This window comes from Molothrus ater, chromosome Z (genome assembly GCF_012460135.2).
Source record: "Molothrus ater isolate BHLD 08-10-18 breed brown headed cowbird chromosome Z, BPBGC_Mater_1.1, whole genome shotgun sequence".
Classification (NCBI taxonomy): Eukaryota; Metazoa; Chordata; class Aves; order Passeriformes; family Icteridae; genus Molothrus; species Molothrus ater.
In genome coordinates this window covers 41,827,463-41,847,024 of record NC_050511.2, presented here as the reverse complement: position 1 = coordinate 41,847,024, position 19,562 = coordinate 41,827,463, and the positions used below count along the sequence as shown (strand labels likewise).

The 19,562-nt window shown below is 35.6% G+C and overlaps 1 protein-coding gene across 1 annotated transcript in view; it reads left to right on the top strand.

Moving 5' to 3' along the window:
* Window positions 1-19,562, top strand: part of AUH (AU RNA binding methylglutaconyl-CoA hydratase) — a 114,016-nt gene that overhangs the window by 51,512 nt on the left and 42,942 nt on the right. Inside the window, exons 5-6 of the mRNA XM_036403421.2 lie at window positions 8,167-8,259; window positions 9,197-9,253. Coding sequence (XP_036259314.1) covers window positions 8,167-8,259; window positions 9,197-9,253 — 150 coding nt within the window. The remainder of the gene's footprint in view (window positions 1-8,166; window positions 8,260-9,196; window positions 9,254-19,562) is intronic.

Genomic DNA, 19,562 nt, shown 5'->3' with positions numbered 1-19,562 from the left:
GTAACTGCCTGAAACAAAACTCATTGCAAAGGTTATATGCCATCACAATATTGTTCTTCAGGAAAAGGTCCCCAAAATGAAATCAAGATACTGTGCTGTGTTGTAATTTTTTTTCTGATTTCCTGTGACATAAATTATTTAGTATATTAAATGTAATTTTGTCATCCTCATGTTCCTAGTATAAAGAATATTCCAGTTATCAGAACTGCACCGCCTCTAATTGCCAGTCAAGGGGCATAGCTTATGCCCTTTATGCCCCCCTTCCCCTTTATTTTTTTAAGTTAAAAGATCTTAGTTTTTATAATCAAGAGCCACATTACCAAGAGACATCATGAACCTGGGTAGTGAAGAGATGGAAGAGAAATTTATTCTGAGTTACAAAATAAGAATATTTAGGAATAAACTTAATTATTTAAAAAACAAAGTAAAAATCCATTCCCAGTTATTATGCAAGCTAGGATGTAGTTTCAAATAATCATTACTGCTAGTTCAAAATTCCTATTTATGTCTGTGACCTTTTGAAAATTCTTTTATGACTTGTAACCAGACAACTTGAAGATTTTGGGTTCATAAAGAAACTCTGTAAAGTAACAGATCTCAAACCTTTCAATGCTAGTGTAGGAATCAGCCCATAGACTTGCAGTATTATAGGAGTTTAAGCTATTTTTAGTTGAAATATACACTAAAGATAAATGGTTTGTAAATAAGTGCATTTCTTTGTAATAGCAAGACTAAAATTTGTAATTCTTTATTTGACATTCTCACTCTTAAGATATGACTCTTTTTCCCTCTTTCTTGCTTTCCTAATGGGTGACCTTCAATCATAGAATCTATCTATACATATGCACTTAGTGGTATTTAAACATTTTGGGATCATGTGACCATTCTGTTTATTAATTTGAAGTCTCCATTGTTACTACATTTAAATAAATGTACTAAGAAATGGGGAGGGAGCTTTCTTATGTGTAGATTAATATTTGTCCTTGGTGAGGTTCTGGAACAACTAAACGTGGAAACTAAACTACTGCTGGGCACACAAGGGACAAGAAAGTCATAAGGTGAAGTCATAAGGTGGAGTCACAGGAGGGTAATGTTGCTTAACCAGTCTGACAACCTATGATGAAACGAGAGTTTGTTAGATGAGAAACATTGTTTCTCATTGTTTGTTAGATTGAGAAACATGGATATTGTCTACCTTGACTTCAGTAAGGCTTTTGACAGTACCTCTTGTAAAATTTTTGTTGAGTAACTGGTGAGTATGGACTGGATGAAAAGGTGGTGAAATTGATTGAAAATTGGCTAAATGAATGGGTACAGACTACAGAATGCATCTGCAGCATGAAGTCTGCTTGGAGGCCCCTAGCCAGTCTGTATCCCAGGGGCAGCACCAGATTCAGTCCTGTTCAACATCTTGTATGGTCTGGATGATGGGATAGAATGTAGACTCAGCAAATTTGCTGATGATGTAAAATCGTAAGGAGTGGGTTGTGTTACCATTCAGAGGGAATTCAGCAAGCTGGAGAAACAGACTAACAGGAACCTCAATAATTTCTACAAAGGAAAATGCAGACAATCTCATGCACCAGATACATTATGGGGGTAATGATAGGAAAAGCAGCAGCACAAAAAACCCTGCAGGTCTGGGTGGGACAGCAAGTTGAATGTGAGATAGCACTGTGCCATCCATTGTGGCCAGGAAGGATGGTGGTATCCTGGGCTGTATTAGGATCAGTGTTACCAAGAGTGGAGAGAGGTGATCCTTTTGCTCTCATTAGCACAGGTGAGGCCACTGCTGGAGTACTATGGCCAGTTCTAGGCTCCTAAGTAAAAGGCAGAGCTACTGCAAAGTCCAGTGAAAGGCCCTGAAAGGGCCTTTTCTCTTCAGTGAGAAAAGGTTGAGCAAGCTAGGACCAGAGAAGAGATGGCTAATGAGGTGATCTCAGCAATATATGAAGGTATTGGAAGATGGAGCTGGGCCATCTCTGATGGTGTCTGTTGACACAACCAGAGGCAGTGAGCACAAACCGGAACAGAAAAGATTCTCCCTGAGATCAGGAAGTCCTTATTCAGTGTGAAGGGACTGAACATTGATAAAGGTTACCCAGGTGGTTCTGAAGTCTCCCTCTTTAGAGATCTTCCAAAATCACCTGGACATGAGCTTGAGCAACCTGTTCAAGGTGAGGCTGGTTGAGCAGACAGGCTGGACAAGGTGAGCTGCAGAACTCTCTTCAGCCTTGGCTATTCTGTGATTTAAGGGTTTCCCACGTGCTGCAGACATACGTAGGCAGATGTTTGCCACACTTTCTTAGTTTGCTAGAGTTAAATAACAAATTTTGGAACTGTTAATCTCCCTCAATTTATAGCATACTTTCCTCTATAAATGGAAAATTACATACTGTAATACTGACAGTATGCAAGATACTTTGATACAATTCATCCTCTTGGCTTTATGATTTATGAAATCCATTATTCAAAAGGAAAAATTACTTGCTGGAAATGCCCCCTGAAGTTGTTTGTCCTAGTAAGCTGTTCACTAATCAACCTTCTTTGTCAAATAATCAGAAATGCACATGTGGAATAAATAGCTTGGACAATCTTTTTCTTTGTTCTGTGGCAATTCAGTTGTGTTGTTATTTAAAATTGAATTTTGTAGCTACTTCTGTCTTAGATGGATACTCACAGTTTTTGAGGCAAGTAGAGTATGCTCACTACTTTCAGTTTCATTCTGGATAACAAGAATTCTTCTGCTCATAATTAAAGAAAAGGGTTTTGACTCTGGTTCGGTAGGTACTAGAGGTAGTGACAAGCTTCTGGTTTATATCTGAACAGCTGTTCTTTCTGAAGGTTGGTTGCCAGAGGTCACTGAATTAAGATGAGAAAGGCACAATAAGGACCTTTTTTTAACATTGTCCAGGTACAGGACAACACAGGAATAATAGCAAGGGAAAATAAGGTGACTGTCTTTCGTTTCATTAATATTTTGTATCAAATGCATAAAAAGGCAAGCTTTAAACTAGGGCTCCATTTGAATGTTTGTAGATACCAAATTCTGACTGCTATAATTAGTTGAGTTGAAAATATTTGCCATAATCTGTAAAAAGTACTTAAAAAATAGAAACTAATTATATCTAAGTTAGCTAAGGTATAAGAAGTTAATTATATCTATATCTATATCTCATTATATCTAATTGTATCTAATTATAATAGAATTTTTGCATTGTTAGGGCTTGAGTGGACTTTCATGGAATTTTCTGATTCTGTTACTGCAAGTGGTACTGCAGTAACAGTGCAGACCTTTTACTTTAAGGGAAGCAGAATTATATGTCAATTAGAGTTTATTTCTTTAATGATGGCTCCTATGTCTTAGCTAAAGGAAGGGAGTACTGCGGGCATTCTTCAGGTTAATTGCAACAGCTGCCAGGCTACAATTGAGTGATTCTCATACACCTCATTGGCACGTGAACAGTCTGAATCTCAAAATCTTGTTTCTAGCTCAGGAATGGGATTTTTTTTTCCATTTATATGAATATGTAGTACAGTTGCTTACAGAAAATCTTACCTATATAAATTTGTTTAGCAAGCAAGGAGGACACTCCAAGGAGGTTGGTCTTTTTGAATTTGATATATTCTGAATTTGTAATTATTTTTCCTGCATGTTAAATATTTTAAGTTAATCAGCTGGGACAGGTTCATGCAGGTTGACTAGGAACACAAATCACAAAGTCTGGAATTCTGAATAACCATATTATTCTTCCTCTGCCTGTTTCAGGAACTCACAGTAAGGGATCAGCATTAGCAGTAGGTCTTCCTTTGAGTAATGGGACACCAGCTAAAGAATGTGGTTTCTTGCCTATTATATGAAATCTACTGTATATAATGTTTCATAAAAACGAGGCTACTTTCATATGTGAATTGTTGCCATTTTGGTTTTACTGTATGTACTCATTCTTCATGCTTCCTTCATCCTTACTAACTTGGAACGTAGGTTTTCCTTGTTGATCAGACCATTTATTTTTTTTTGTCAGTAATGAGAAACTGATGTTGTGTAGGAATAAAAAAAGGCTACATGACAGTTACTAAGAAAGTGTCACATGTAATCCTGTTTCCGCCCAGCTATTATCTTACATATCTGTAATTTTATAAGAACTTCCTTAATAAATTAGTGCAAAGACTAAACAGTCATTTATGATTCAGGTCAGTAGAATCCAGGCATTTTCTACTTTCTATTTGGGGAATGTCAGTATCTGCAGTAGTATGACTCAGCTGTGTGGGTGTTATGGCACACATCTGAGAAACTATTTAGTGGTCAAATCCTCCAGACCAGGTGCCTGTATTTATATGCTGGTCTGTTGTTTGTCATATCATGGTCTCTAAGCAGGAAGGAAATCCCTTGTTAGTCAGCAGCAGTAGACATCATGTGGAAAGTCACTTGAAGGTGAAATAACAATTACCTGCCTCAGAGCAACTGTGATTGTTTGAAATTACTTCCAACACATTACATGTGTTTTTATATGCTTAATTGCAAAGTGCTCCCCTGTGACATTCTGTACTCATGGCAAAACCATGGGTGAGTTTACTTACTCTATTCTACACCTTTCAGTAATGAAGAGTCACAGGAAAGCTGGGAGTATCCCAAGACTACAAGATGCTGCCAGTCCACCTAATCTAAAACTACATGTGACGTGTATGTTTATCAGGGATGTATTTCTGAAGTTGAGCTGAAAGTTCACAGTTAGTGCAGAAAGGAAGCATGTTCATTTCTTTATATTGCTGTATGCCATATTTTCTATTTTGTTTGAGCTGTTTATGGATTTAGTTGAGGTATCTAATGTAACTAAGTTTATTTTCTCTTACTGAAGTTCTTCAGTTTACCTGATGGTCACTCTACCTGTGTCATGTCTTGAATGACCAGTAAACATCCTTTTTTACAGGCTTTGTCAGCTTCTGTGCTAAGAGATTATTCTTTAGACAACTTATGCATGAAATTTATTTTAATTTGCTTGTTCACATTTGTCTTCTCTTCAGCTAGAAGTCTCTGCTCTTGTGATCTCAAATATAGGGATGTGTTTTTGTCTTATGTCTGGCTCTGGTGCTGACATTACATAAACTGAATTGGACCCTTCTATTTCTTTACTGTACTTAGAACTTTACTTTTCTGTAATATAATTAAGCATTGATGTTACATTAGGATGTGACTTTTGGCATTTGCTTGGGATGTATTTTATGTGCAGAATAGACTTGTATTTACAGAATAAGCAGCATGTTTTACATTAGAATAGAAGTGTGAAGTAATCCTTTTTGAATTAATTTTGTGAACTACCTTATTATTTAGTAGCTCCCAGTCCACACTTTGATGTGCTATGGTAACTCAGTGAAATTCTCTAACTAAAGTTTAATGCTGCTTATTACTTAGTTTTTAATTACTTCTGACAACTTTAATCTTTATGTATACATGGTCTACTCTTGTCTCTGTGTTGTACTCTCTCATTTAGTTTAGCTAATCTGTTTCTTTTATATATATCTTAAACTCCTTTTTTATTTTACTGTGCAGCTCATGATGGCACCCTGATAAACCCGAATCACATCTAGAATTTAGGATGTATGAGTAGTAGTACAGCAATTGCCCAAAATTTGTATCTTGTTATTTGAACTGTTACAAAAATCTGGAATGTTAAAGCATAAAACCACTAGGCCTCTTGGCAAAGCTTTAAATATTTTTTATCACTCATAGCAAATGAGCCTTATCATGTAGAATCATGTGGAGATTGACCTGTCTATATGTGTAATTTATTGTTCCTAAAGTTTGAGTGCATACAACTCAATTAAGCCTACAGGGCATTATTTGTCAAACATCATCTCTGCTTTTGTTATGGGCTCAACAGTTTTGGCAGCTGTACATTAAAATCATGCAGATAAATGTGATCTCGTGTTTCTTATGCTACAAAATACTAATACTCCAGGAAACTTCACCCTTGTTAAAAAGTTCTTGTGGCCTGGAAACTCAGTTTACAATCCCAAGTGATTACTAACTTTTTTCTATGCTAGTTTTTCTGATGCTTCACAAGAACCTGTTAAAAGGATTAATTTCTTAAATTCGTTTAATAGATACACATAAGGCTGTTACAGGGGATTTGTCTTTTGCCTTTCATTCATTGTCAACTCTTATATCAGGTGATCCTTTCAAATTAATATCCTTGGGAAGTGATGATTCTAACATTGTCAAACTGCTTTTTATCCCCTTGAATTATGATTTTTTTATTATTTTGTGATAGGAGCTGGCTCTAATTCTTGAAACCAAGCTGTTTTGTAATGCTCATTTTGTAACTTCCATTTCCATATGTAATAGTCTACTTGAATTGCACCATAGCTAATTCCAGAAGTTGCTTATCTTAGGAAAGTATTCTGCCTTGGAGTACTGCAAAAGCCATGCAAACAGTGCTCAAGATAGTATTTGCTAGTCTCTGATAAATGGAACATTCATATAGGCAATAACTGCTGGAAACTGCAGTTAACAATGACCCTGCTTTCATGTTCAGGCAAACTATTTTTTATTTACCCAAGGCAAAGGCATATTTCTTTGAGAGAAAGGCTAGCTGTGTCAGCTAGCAAAATTGCAAGACTGTTTGGCAAATTGGTTGTGTTGACAGGGTTATAAGTTTCTGTCAGGAGCCCTGGCCTGTTGGAAATGAGAGTTGCCTTTCCATATAACTAAGAAGAAGTAAATAGAGGAAGAGCAGATTTTTCTACTATTCCTCTGTCTCCTATGCCTTCTGTGGCAGATGGCAGGTATAATGGATACCTTGAGCTCTTTTAAGTCACTGAAAGAGCTGTTGCAAGCAGTAATCAGTAGCATCTTTTGGCACTGAAATTGATTCAGATAATCACTATTAATAATGATCTAAACCAGTAACCCAGGGACTTTGTTTTAAGGCATCTGTTAGAATCTTGAAAAGCATTGCTAAATTTTTGTTCTTTTTTTAAAGACAATTGGATTTTCATTAGCTGTTAATCATTAATGCAGGTCAACTTGCAGCTAAAATAACCTTTGTTTAATGACGTGTTTTGTTTGTTACCCAGTGAGAGACTACTGGCTTGTATAATAATTATCATGCTGATGTATACCAATATTTAATTGATTCTTTTGTTGAATGAAGTTATCTGAAGTTTATTTGTCAGACAGGAAAAAGGTAAGCTAGGTAGCACAATTTCTAAATTTAGAACTAGCTAGTTGACTAGGAAAAGTTCTAATTAATACATTGAAGTAATAATTTTTATTACCCTTCTAGATTTTACTCTTCATATTTTTAATTATTTTAAATTACTATTTTTTCATATTACCCTTCTAGATTTTAAAAGGAAATAAGTCTTTTAAAGTCTTTCATGCATCATTTTAATTTATATCTTGGTAGAATAATGTTTTCCTCTTCTATTTTTGGCTTATGAAACTGAATGAACTGGTCATTGAATTAAATTAGCTGAAGCATTAAAACAAAGAAAATATTTTTTAACATCTGCAAAAAAAGCTGTTGTCAAGAGCTGATTTAACATTTAAAAAAGCTGTACACCCAAGTGTCTGGCTAATGAGTTGCTTTTCACTATCTTTGAAACTTTAGTAGCAACAATGTACTACTGGACTACTGTTTGATTATATTTTAAAATGGGTAGCTTGTGTTAACTCTTACATTAAATATAATTAAAGCTGTAATATATAAATGTATTTCCAAAATTAAAATGCATTTTTCATCAAACTTTGAGTTTGTGGTGAATAGGGATGAAGAGAACGTGAATTTGCAGAAGGTGAAAAGCAGTACTTCAGGCTGATTGTTTAAATGACTTGCTTATATCAGAACACTGGTGATAAATTACATATAGACCATGCCATGGTCGCACAGGCCTCTGGAGCCCTGCTACCTGTCATGTGTGCTGGCAGTATCTGCATTTGTTTGTCAAACTGAAGAGTTTCCCACCTCTATTAAGCTGTTAGCAGCTGCTTTACAGGAGAAAAGGGGCAATGGTGGTGGCCATCATTGCCAGTGGTGGTCTGAGAATGTCAAGACACAATTTCTAGCTTTGAAATGTATGACTGTAGAATGAACAAAACTACTGAAATTACTTTCCAGAAGTGTTCTTTATGAGGTTGGTGTTAATTGGTACTTTCTTTTTCAGCTAATCTGCCTGTACCTACTATTGCTGCAATAGATGGAACTGCCTTAGGTGGTGGCCTAGAACTTGCGTTAGCCTGTGATATACGGGTGGCAGGTAGGTCTGAATACTACTATGGAATGTAGGGTTATTAGTGTTATAGCTGGCTTGACTAATCTGTCTGTTGGCAACAGTCTTACAAAACTTACTTGATATTTGACATTGTTCATAACCCATTATTTGAAAGTGCTTTAGCAGAAACCTGTCTAAATACTTGCTAATATTTCATTTATAACAACTTAACTCTGTTAGTTGGATTGGTTTTTTTAAACATTTATGTGATTCTTCTGACCCTAATTTTATCAGTCTTGCCTAAAGGGTCATGCAATTACTTTCTTTTTTTTTCTTTTTTTTTTTAATTCTTGTGTGTTTGAAGTGCTCTGGATGGAGACTTGATTTTATTGAAACAGGGTGCAGGGAAAAAACAAAAGTTGCTAGTAAGTGTATTATTACATAAGAAATTAAATTATAAAAGTGACAGCCACTCTTGAAAAGAGGAACCTTGAGCTAATGAGCTGTCAGAACTGTAAAGCCTGTTGATGGAAAGTAAATGGATACTTCATTCTGAGCCAGTAAGTTAGGATTTATAATGTTTGACTTTAGAGAATATTCTGTCACCTAAAGAATTCAAATAATCAGATACAGCATTCTACCCCATTCTAAGATGTTAAGCAATAACATCCATTTTCTTTTAGTACTTTCCATTTGAATGCAAGTCTCATTACTCACTGTTATTGCTTACTTGCTATGTGAAAATGACTAAAGTACTGAATTTGCCTTGATGGAAGTAGTTGGATCTTTCACTAAAAGCAGATCAGTTGAATCTATTTGAAGTTGTTTTTTTTTAATAAACAAATTCTTTAAAAAGTGATTTATTTTTCTTTTTGAAGAAAACTTAATATATTAGCAAACTTCTAGGTCATCATGATGTATTTTCCATAGATTTTTTTCCTTCTACATTAGAATAAGAACTTCTTTACATTCTGTTTTTTAGCATCTTCTGCTAAAATGGGCCTAGTTGAAACAAAGTTGGCGATCATTCCAGGTGCAGGTATGAATGTTTTGCTTTTGCTACCACAGATAACTAAATAACACACATACTTAGTGTTAGATTTTGAATTGTTTATGGTGCTTATTCTTATATTTCCTTTAAGTATTATAGCATGTGTTACACCTTATTGCTTGTAATATTTACCAAAATTAAAAAGTGTGTTTCTTATCTTCAGAGACAGTCACCTGTATACTATGTTTTTAAGCAAAGTCTTCATTAACTAAGTCAACATTGAGTGATTCTGTAAATGACATTTAATGTCTTGATCTGGAGACTGAATAATTTTACAAAGGATCAAGCAAGGAAGAAGGATTAGCTGTCAGTGTACAAAACCAATTATTTGAATTAAGATCCACTTTTACATAACATTTGGTACTTTAGGATTCAAATTCTGCTTTCAAGCTGCTTGTATATTGGTTGTAAAGAGTTTAAGAATTGGAAGTGTAGCTCTGGATAAATCTGTTACCTTGCCAAGATTTTTTGAGTCAAAAACTTCTTTTTATTTCGAAGGCCAGTTGACCTGCTTTTCACATACTCAAGGTGAATGAATGTTATGTAATTAATAATTTTCAAGGAGTTATTACAAAACCTTATGTTTTTATTTTATGTATTAATTATTGATACTTGAATTAAGATATTTGCTGCTCTGGGAAAATGGCAGTAGCTGGGAAAAAGGTGCATCCCTGTGATTTTTTACCTTCATTTCTGGGAGTTCTTGGGAACTTTATAATGTTTCTTTGCTCCTGTTTTCTTTCTAATCGGTGGAACCTATTTTGAAAGCACTATATTCAGTTCTAGTGGATACCATTGCAGGTCATGTAAAAAAAACAGTAAAATCAACCATAATAGCAGTAGTGGTATGAACTTTGTGTATAAAACTGTCCCATCCTATGACTGATCTGGAATTATTGTACGATTTCAATTGCTGTATGATTTTGGTTATTGTTGAGATGTGATTTCAGTCAAAACTTTCTCTGGTCAGAGCTGCATTTTACATAAGGAAAACAGTTATGATTGATGTCTGGTTTCTTTTTTGTAGAGGATGAAGATAATAACGCAGATGATTTTAAAGATGTATTTACTGGTAGTGGTGTTATCATGAAATAATATGCCTTGGAAATAAGTTCCAGTAAATAAAAAGACAGAAGTTTATGTTGTTTATCTTTGTTGTCAGTTTTTGCTTTTTGTCCTCCCACTCCTTCCTTTCCTAAGTAATTCTGTAGGACAGTATTGAAAACATACTCTCGAGCTCAAGAAATTCAGCTCAAATTCTCTATATATTCTCTGTATTCAGCTTTTTGAGGTTGTCTCATTTCCTTGTCTTCAGTTAATTATAGATGTTTCAGACTTCTGTGCTCTTACCTTAAAATGCTAGTTAACTGATTCATTATAAGTTTCATTCAGAATATTTTACTGCTATTCAAAGACTGAGGTTTGAAATATTTTTTTCCCTCATCCTAAAATAATGATTCGGGTGTATGTCTTCAGGTGCATGTCCTTCAAAATGTTACAGATTTAATCTTGTTACATTGACTTTCCAACTTACAACATTTTGGGGTATGTTCAGTGATGAATTTTTTCCCCTATTCCTATCAGCCTTTCTGACAACTATTTTTGTTGAATATATTTGAGGTAGTCATAACTTTTTCCTGATCAGCCTGCGCTTACATCAGTCCTGTTCAGCAATGACAGTGTTTCAGTCCTTTTTGCTTCTTATCATCCAAATAGTAACTGATTGTGCCTTTTGTAAAAGGCACCAGAAAGAAAGTGAATAATGAGTGGAGGAATTTTGGATATATCATTTAGGTAGAGAAGCCAGATATACACACTTGAACTGTAGGTTTCACGGGTTAATAGAATATTTTCTGAGAGTGTTTATTTCAAGCTGTTCTGAGCCAAAACAGAACTGCAGAGTGGAGCTGTAGAGTGAGCTGTAGCTCTTAAGAGGCCTACATAGATTTCTGCTGCCATCTAGTATACCTGAAATCTGCTGGCAAACTGAGTTGCTTCTTTGAGCTAGGTCGTTGTACCGTGGCAAGCTACTGTTTTTATTCTTGTCTGTCAGCTGCCAGGTGTATGTGATAGATGTAACTTTAAATAGGGTGATTATTAATATAGGTGTTTGAAGCTATGTGGAAAACATATTTATACTGTGAGGGTTTGCTTTTTTAATATCCCAGTAATTTATAATGAAAGAGCTGTGTTAGAAGATTGTTACTAGAATTCAATAGAATTAAAATATAGATCCAGGGCATATCAGCTGTTAAGTTTTGGACCTTGTTGTATATTATGGTTTATTCCATTCTTAATAAAATGTGGTTGTCAAAAAGACACAGTAAGGTGCTGTCTATTGACAAACACAGATTTCCCAGGTGCAAGAAATTTTTCTTTTAAATATGCGCAGATGTACTGCAACTTTCTAAAGGCTAAGTTTGAGCAGGAGTTGAGTTAACCAAAGTGTTCCTTCTAAGTCTGCTGAGGGTGTTGACCAAATAGGCATTTATAGAGTATGCTGTATTATAGCAGGTTGAATCTCCTCAGAAAATTCATCCATGACAGATAACATATCAAGACCAAGTGGGATGACAGCAGTGCCTCCTTTTATACAATAGCTATGTTCACAGACCTGCTGTTCACTTTGTGAGGGAACAGGATTATCCTTTTGCATTTGGAAATCTAAACCCAGTTTTTCTGCACTATGGGAAAAGCTTAAACTGCCAGAACGTGAACTAGGAAAAGTAGAAAAACTTTCTGTTTTTCCTCTTGAGTACATCCCACTTTCTAGTAAGGAAGGAAAGATTCAAAGAATCTTGAAACTAGTTGAAATATGTAACACAGAGAAAAGCTTGTTAACTTGGTGATGGGAAACTTACCTGAGAATGAGTATTGAAGGTTTTTGTTTCCTAAGGAGAGTCTGCCAATCATCATTGTAAAAGTGGTCTTATGCCAACACAAAAAACGTGTCATAGAATCATTTAGGTTGGAAAAGATCTTTAAGCTTAGGAAGTCCAACTGCCAAATAAGTACTGCCAAATTCACCACTACACCATGTTGCTAAGTGCCACATCTACACCGCTCAAGTGACTCAACCACTTCCCTGGACAGCCTGTCCAGTGCTTGACAACCCTTCAGAGAAGAAATTTTTCCTGATATCCAGTGTAAACCTCCCTTGGTACAACTTGAAGCATTTGTTACTTGGTAAAAGAGATTGACCCCAACCTCCTTTCAGATTATTGTAGAGAGCGATAAGGTCTCCCTTAAGCCTCATTTACTCCAGGCTTAACAATTGTCAGCACTTCCTCGTGAGACTTGTGCTCCCTTCACTGGCTCTACTGCCCTTCTCTTGACATGCTCCAGCACCTTAATATTTTTTCTGTAGGGATCCAGAACTGGACACATGATTCAAGGGGTGACCTCACCGTTGCCAAGTTCAGGGTGACAATCACTGCATTGGTACTACTGGCCACACTTTCGCTGCCACAGGCCAGGATGCCATTGGTCTTCTTGGCCACCTGGGCACAACTGGCTCATGTTCAGCTGCTGACAACCAGCCCAGGTCCTTTTCTGTTAGGCAGCTTTCTAGCCACTTTGCCTCAAGCCTGAAGCATTGCAAGGGGTTGTCTCCCAAGTGTTTTCTTTTTTTGTGGAGTTCCAGCAAAACTTTCTGTTCAGTCAGGCTCGTCTTCCTTCCCACTGACTCTTCTTTTGCCACATAGGGATGATCTGCTCCTCTGGCTTTAGGATTTTCTTCTTGAAGAATTTCCAGCCTTCCTGAAAGCCTTAGCCCTTCTGGACTGCCTCCCAAGGGACCCTATCAAATAGTCTCCTAAACAAGCAAAAGTCTGTCTTCTGTAAGTCTGAGGTGACAAGTCTACTGACTCCATTCCTTACTTCTCTGAGAACTGAAAACTATCATTTCATAGTTGCCTGTGCCCTAGATGGCTTCCGAGCAGCAAATCATCCTTCTCTGTTCATAAATAGCAGTAGGGCACCTGGCCGCTTGGCTCACTCACCAACTCTGTCAGGAAGTTATCTTCCATGTAGTCCAAGATCTCTTAGACTGTTTCTTCTGTGCTGTATTGTATTTCAGAGTGTGTATGGGTTTGTTCATCCCCTTTCTTCCTCAGATTTCTTCACTGTGAACTCAGTGTCTGTTAGCCTGTTGTGGTAGAATTTGTGGTTTACAGGGTAGAGGTTGCAAAAACAAACATTCCTCAGAATTTTATTAAAAATAGGTGGACAGATGAAGGGAAAATTGTACTGGCCTCAGATGAAAAGGTTTCAGCATGAACTAACCTGTTCTTTGGAATGCAAGAAAGGGCACAGGAGGAAGTTGTTGTGTGTGTCTTAGCTGTGGATAATGTTTCACCCAGAATACTCATTGCAGTGGACAGCAAGTAGTTTGTATGAGACAGAATTTCATGAGAAACCACACTCCATTAGCTTTGCAGTTTAAGGAGATGCTTGTTATCAGTCAGAGTGACTTTTCTCAAAGCTATTCATTGCTAAAAGGAGTTACTATTTTTTAATCTTTTAGTTAAAAGCTGTTTAAACAACTTATTTTCTGTGTAATCCTGTGTCTGTACAGAACTCAAAGTAGTGTGGGCAGAGTCTTTTTACACAAGAAAATTGTGTTCATTCTCTTTGTTTTGTTTCCCAAACTGACATTTTAAAAAGTGCAAATATTTGTCATTAATTGAATGTAGTTTTTGATGTCTCTCAGCTTGCAAAGGAAGTATTTTTCAGTGACAACTTTTTCCTCAGCCAAAATTTTTCTTTTGGAGCATTTTTTTTGTTGAAGTCCTTTGTTTTTCTGCTTTGTTACTTTTTAAAACTGTCTCAATTTGTGTTGTAATTTGGTTGTTTATCTCTAGATTCTCATGGTGAATGTCATACTAAGCCTGCAATTGATAGATGATGCCTTTCAGGCGGGTCTGCTTTTGTTTATTAGAATTGTATTTATATACCACTCAGTATTAGATCTGTTATGGTGAAGATAAAAGTACTTGCAAAGAACATACATAAACTTCCTACTCTAATAATAGAACAAGATACATTGGTTTCACACAGCGAAGTATTCTGTGATAGCAAGAAGTAGAAAAGACAGTCATATATATAAAATATAATTTGTGTTTTCTTTATGCAATTTATTTATACAAAAGATTTCTGTGTAAGCTAAATGATGTATTGAAGTACATCAACAATTATGTTTCCATCAAAAAAAAAAAGAATACCTTCATTGAAATTGATACTTGTGGAAGCAGGTAATTTGACATTGCTAGATAAAAACCGGCTATTGGCCTGCATGCTTACAGCTGTCACTCTTTTTTTTTTGTTGTGTTTATAAAGGCATTTTAATTAGCAAGGCTTCATTCATTTTATCATAATTTTGCTTTTATTCTTCCATGCTCCTCCCAGAAATCCCACTACTTCATTACCAAGCTGTCTTCCACTGTTTAATATTAAAATAAAAACCAAGCACGTAGCCCTGGGATCGTGCTTTCCTTGAGAGCATTCAGATGAAAAGCATATCTTATTAAGAAGACTTTTTTTAAAAAAAAGGAAGGAAACAAAAAAAACCTCTACTAACTCTCTAAGAAGGTCTTTGTAAATAAGCTATATGTTCTTTCTATCTAAAAGTTGCTTTAAACCTTATTTTCCAAAGGTGAAACTGAAGCTTCAAACTGTAGGAGATGGGACTGGTTTTGTCTTTAAAATATAGAACCAGGGAGATTAAATTACAGCATTTCTCTGTTCTCCCTGTACTTTGGTAACAATAGTGTTTTGGCTGTTTTTCTAGACTTCAAATTGTATTTGGCGACTTATAGAGCTTGCAGATTATAAGACTATAAAATAAGAGATAGGAACATTGAAATGTTAGGCTTTTTTGCATAGGAAGAAAACCAGTGTAGAATGAAAAGTAAATTTAGGTTATCATAGTATATTTTCCTTAATTCTTTGCATTCAAAAACATCTTTATTGTCTCTGTTGCAGTACTTACTTGAAAGCTAAAAAAAATAATTGTGTTTTGGATGAGAAAGATGTCAAGGGAATTTCTGCATGGGAAAAACTCACACAGAACATGTTCTTGCTAACAGAAGTAGTTGTCCAATTCAGCCAAGTGTAAAGGTTAAATTGAATGTCAATTTCAAGTTGAAATCCAATGCACATTACGATGAACTGCTAAGATATTCTTTAGATTTCTATTTCAGTTTCATCAATAATAGGAATAGCATTTGATAAATGCTGAAAAATTAAAGGGTTACTATTTTTGGTGTATCAAGATTGAATTTTGGAGTACCGTTTTTACTAAAATTTGTTGTTACAACCTGAGCAATGTATCAATTACTTTCCTAATTATCATAGGTATATAAGAAAGCTTTCATGAGTTGGAAAATTGTTTTGTGAGATTCATGGATTCATGGATTGTCATTCATTTTTGAATGACAGCCAGAAAAATGAAAAAGTGAAACAATTTACTTGTTTTCTTCTGTCCTCCTTAAATAATGTAGACTGAAGCCCCATTCAGGTACTCTTTCACTGAGCATGGGTTGTACTGTCACATTTGTATCTTTTCCAGACCATCTCTGTACTGCAGGGAACTATGCAGTAAAGCTTTGAAAACAAAGAAAACCCAAACTTTGCTTTTGCAGCTTGGTTTTTCTCACCACATATATTAAAATAGTATGACACAGAATAGAAATTATGGTCTGGGCCAACTGTAACAATATGAATGAAATTCACGCTAGGTTTCATAACATAGGTGCAAAGTAGGTCATATTCACTTGGGGTGCTCATATGAAGAGGACATGGAAAGAATAAAGTAAATAGAGAAAAGAATGATCTAAAATGCTGCTAGGTAAGGAACTTAATATTTTTTCAAAGCCAGTTAAAATATAAAATACCTGTGTACAGACTTGCACGTAATCAGTTAAATGAGTTTTCTGTTGACTCATACAAATCTATCAGAGTTCATGAATGCATTTGATGAAATAATTTGCCCTTTGCATTAAGCTTGGACTTAATTTTAAAAGTTGTACAAGGCCTTTGTACAAGACCACCGTTTTTTACTTTGTAGAAGACCACCCTTTTGTTCCCCAAACATGTCCTAAAACCAGAACCTAGTGTCTGTCTCAAGCTCTCTTGCCCACTGAAAATCATAATAGAAACTTCCAATGGCACACTTTCATGTGAAGTTTTTTTATTATTTTCTTTCAATATCTCATTTCTAAGCTTATGCAAAAACAAAAGTAAGACCAAGTGATAGTAGCTGGTGTTTCTTGGGAAAAATGGGGCATGGGAAAAATTAAAATTTGCTGGATATGGAAGACAGAATTGCATGAAATTTTCTATTAAAAATTGATGGTTTGGTTGTTTGGTCTCTTTTTAAATTAAAAAAAAAATACTGCATTTTGGAAGTAAATATTGGAGAAATTAAGGACTTGACTCCTTCTGGTGGCCTAGAGGCTAAACCAAAAATCTTCAGCTTAGATTTTTAGGCTCAGCCTCTTCTATAGTCAGCAATTCTGAATTTTAAGGTTCTCTATCTTTTCTGACTACGTTTCTAAGTTCCTGTATAAAGAGCCTCATTGCTGCTTCAGCTTATTGTCAGAGATTAAATATTGTCTCAATAGTGTCCTTTCTTCCTGCAGCTGCACTAACTCACTCTATTTTACAAACTAAAGCAGCTTTTTCTCTATTTTTCTTATCTCTACAGTAGCAAAAGTGGTAAGGAGAAAGAACTCCTTATGAGTTTAAAGAGAGGTAGAGGAAATGGGTAAATGAAGTACAGAAAATTATTAACCTTAAAGAATCAATGAAGAATGAAGATGAAAATGCGTAAGCAACTCAGTCTGGGTTTGGAATTTGTTTTCTAAAAACTCGAGGTGGTGGGGGAAAAATCTCGTTTTATCTTTTAGTATAGAATCAAGCAGATATATATTATTACCAAATTACCAGTATATATGCATGTAAAACATACCAGGGCAGTAGAATACAGCAAAATAAAAGGAGTAAAGAAAATTATTCATCTAGGTAATTTTGAGAGGCTTAGTGCCTATCCTGTCTCTCTGCATTGACAGGCCTAGAAACGGACTCTTTATTTTAGTTCTTGGTATGTCACTAAATGAGATGTGTAAAAGCATTGATGAAAATACTCCTTGTAGTGTTAAGAAGCTGGTTAATCTGTACCATGATAGACACAATTTAGTACAAGATACTGAAGATGTCACATTGGCTGCAAACTGTGTAGCTTGTCGTATTACATATCGCTTGGTCATTTTCAGTATTCTGTGACCAAATGTGCATTTTAGTTGTGAGATAAAAAGTATCTGTAGAAGACTTGCATGATTTTTATGGCTGAGATAAGGAAGCTTCATAAATTGGCATCAAACAGCTTATTAGCCGCTTTTAAGTGGTTTAAAGTGACTCAACTCCCGTGGTGCATGCCCCTGTCCCCATGCCTTCCCTTTATTATTTTTAAGTCTACAGCTGACAGCACCTAGTTACGATACTGCCAAAGCCTGTACGCATAGCTGGGATCATAGCCTACAAAGACATTGTTCACAGACACAGAGACAGAAGGTGTAGGAGAGAAAAAGCAGTAAAAAAATGTGCACACTGATCAGGAAGTTATTGGCAGAAAAACAAAATGAGTTGGAGATACAAACATGAGGATTTTGAAAGTTTTTAATAACTGAGGAGAAAGAAGTAAGATGCTGAAACTTTCTTATTGATACTCTTACATAAATGGTTTATTAAGAAGAAAGTTATTAGTATGGGGTTTCATTCTGTTTATTTTTTCCTCAGATGCTCCCACAGCATTTTTAAAATTTAAGTGATGGGTATGTCCTTCCAAAACTTAGTCACCAGTCTTCATACATTATTTGCTCAAAGTTTCCATTGACCTGAGTGCTTGCCACAGTAAATCTTGCAAAAGCTATGATCATCCTTTAGGATTTTTTCAGTAGCCATGAATCCAGAGGGAATCCGGAGGATAAAAGAAAACCAAACATTTTGAGGGGATTAAATGATCATGGATTTTTTTTCAGCCTTTTAATAAATTCTAGACCTCTTGTGTAAGTCATTGCACAAGTGATCCTCACTGCGCATGGCACGCAGAGAACAGTTGCGGTTTTGTCATTGGCATGTGTTAGTAAGAACTTGTAAGCAGGGATTGCTGGGTGAAATTAACTACATTGCATTACTTATGTCATGTTCAAGTCTGACTTAGGAAAGAATGTTCTAGGATTTCTACCAGTGCTATAATAGTTTTCTTACAGTATTTCAGTTTATCTTCTGCACTTTGCTGTATTAGTGAATGGAAAGCAATTTACAGAAAGAAATAGGCTTTGGAAAGATGAAAAGAGAGAAAATATCTTTTTACTTTGTGTGTTATTAAGATTCCCCTCTTCAAAATGTCTTCATCTCAATATAGATGTTACTGGAGGCGAAGGATTGGGAGTGGGGCTCTGGTGGACCAGCTGGAGTGTATAAATGGGGGCTAGTATAGACGCAACAATACTTGGTAAGTTCCTAAAAATTATGTTGACAGCTGTTGAGCTCATCTATGCTCAGTGTGTTTTTTGAAGAGGAGCCAAGGAATTTTTAATCAAGGAAGATTACTGAGCAGATTACTGTTGCTTAAAAATAGACTTACTTTTATTAGTAAAACTTTTTGTTTAAGCCTGAAGTGTTACATTTTTCACTGAAAATGCAAAAGCTGTTTTGATTTAAAACAGTATTAAATTATTATGAATGAGATGGAAAGAGATAATGAGATGGAAAGAAGATAATATTTATTCTGTTTAATCGAAGTGTTGTATAGGAATGTCAGCATGAGTAATATGAAGGCATTTTAACTTTAGAATTTAATGGATCTTAGACTGACATTTCAAGGGAGACAGGATTTTCAGTGACTTGTTAGATTGGAAAATATCTGATTTAAAGAAAATTCTTTATGGAATGTTTTTGTGCGAAGTTATTTTGGTAATCTGCTCTCTTAGGACCAATTGCTAGTCTTTTCCCACACTAATGGAACTAGGTCACTAGTTTTTGGCACTCATCCAAGTTGTGAGATTTATTTGGTGTTCAAGCACACTGTCTAGAAATAGTGATGCAATGTCAGCAAGGCCACTTTTCATTTTGTGAACATCATTTTCAGTGCCCTGGAATTAATTTATTCACTGACCTGTTAATAACTGCAATCTGTCACTGGCTTAACAGAGGCTGAGGAAGTGTCTGGAAATAGTCATGGTCACCCTACCAGGTGATCAGTTACAGGACTGCTGTTCAATGTAACATTTTTTGG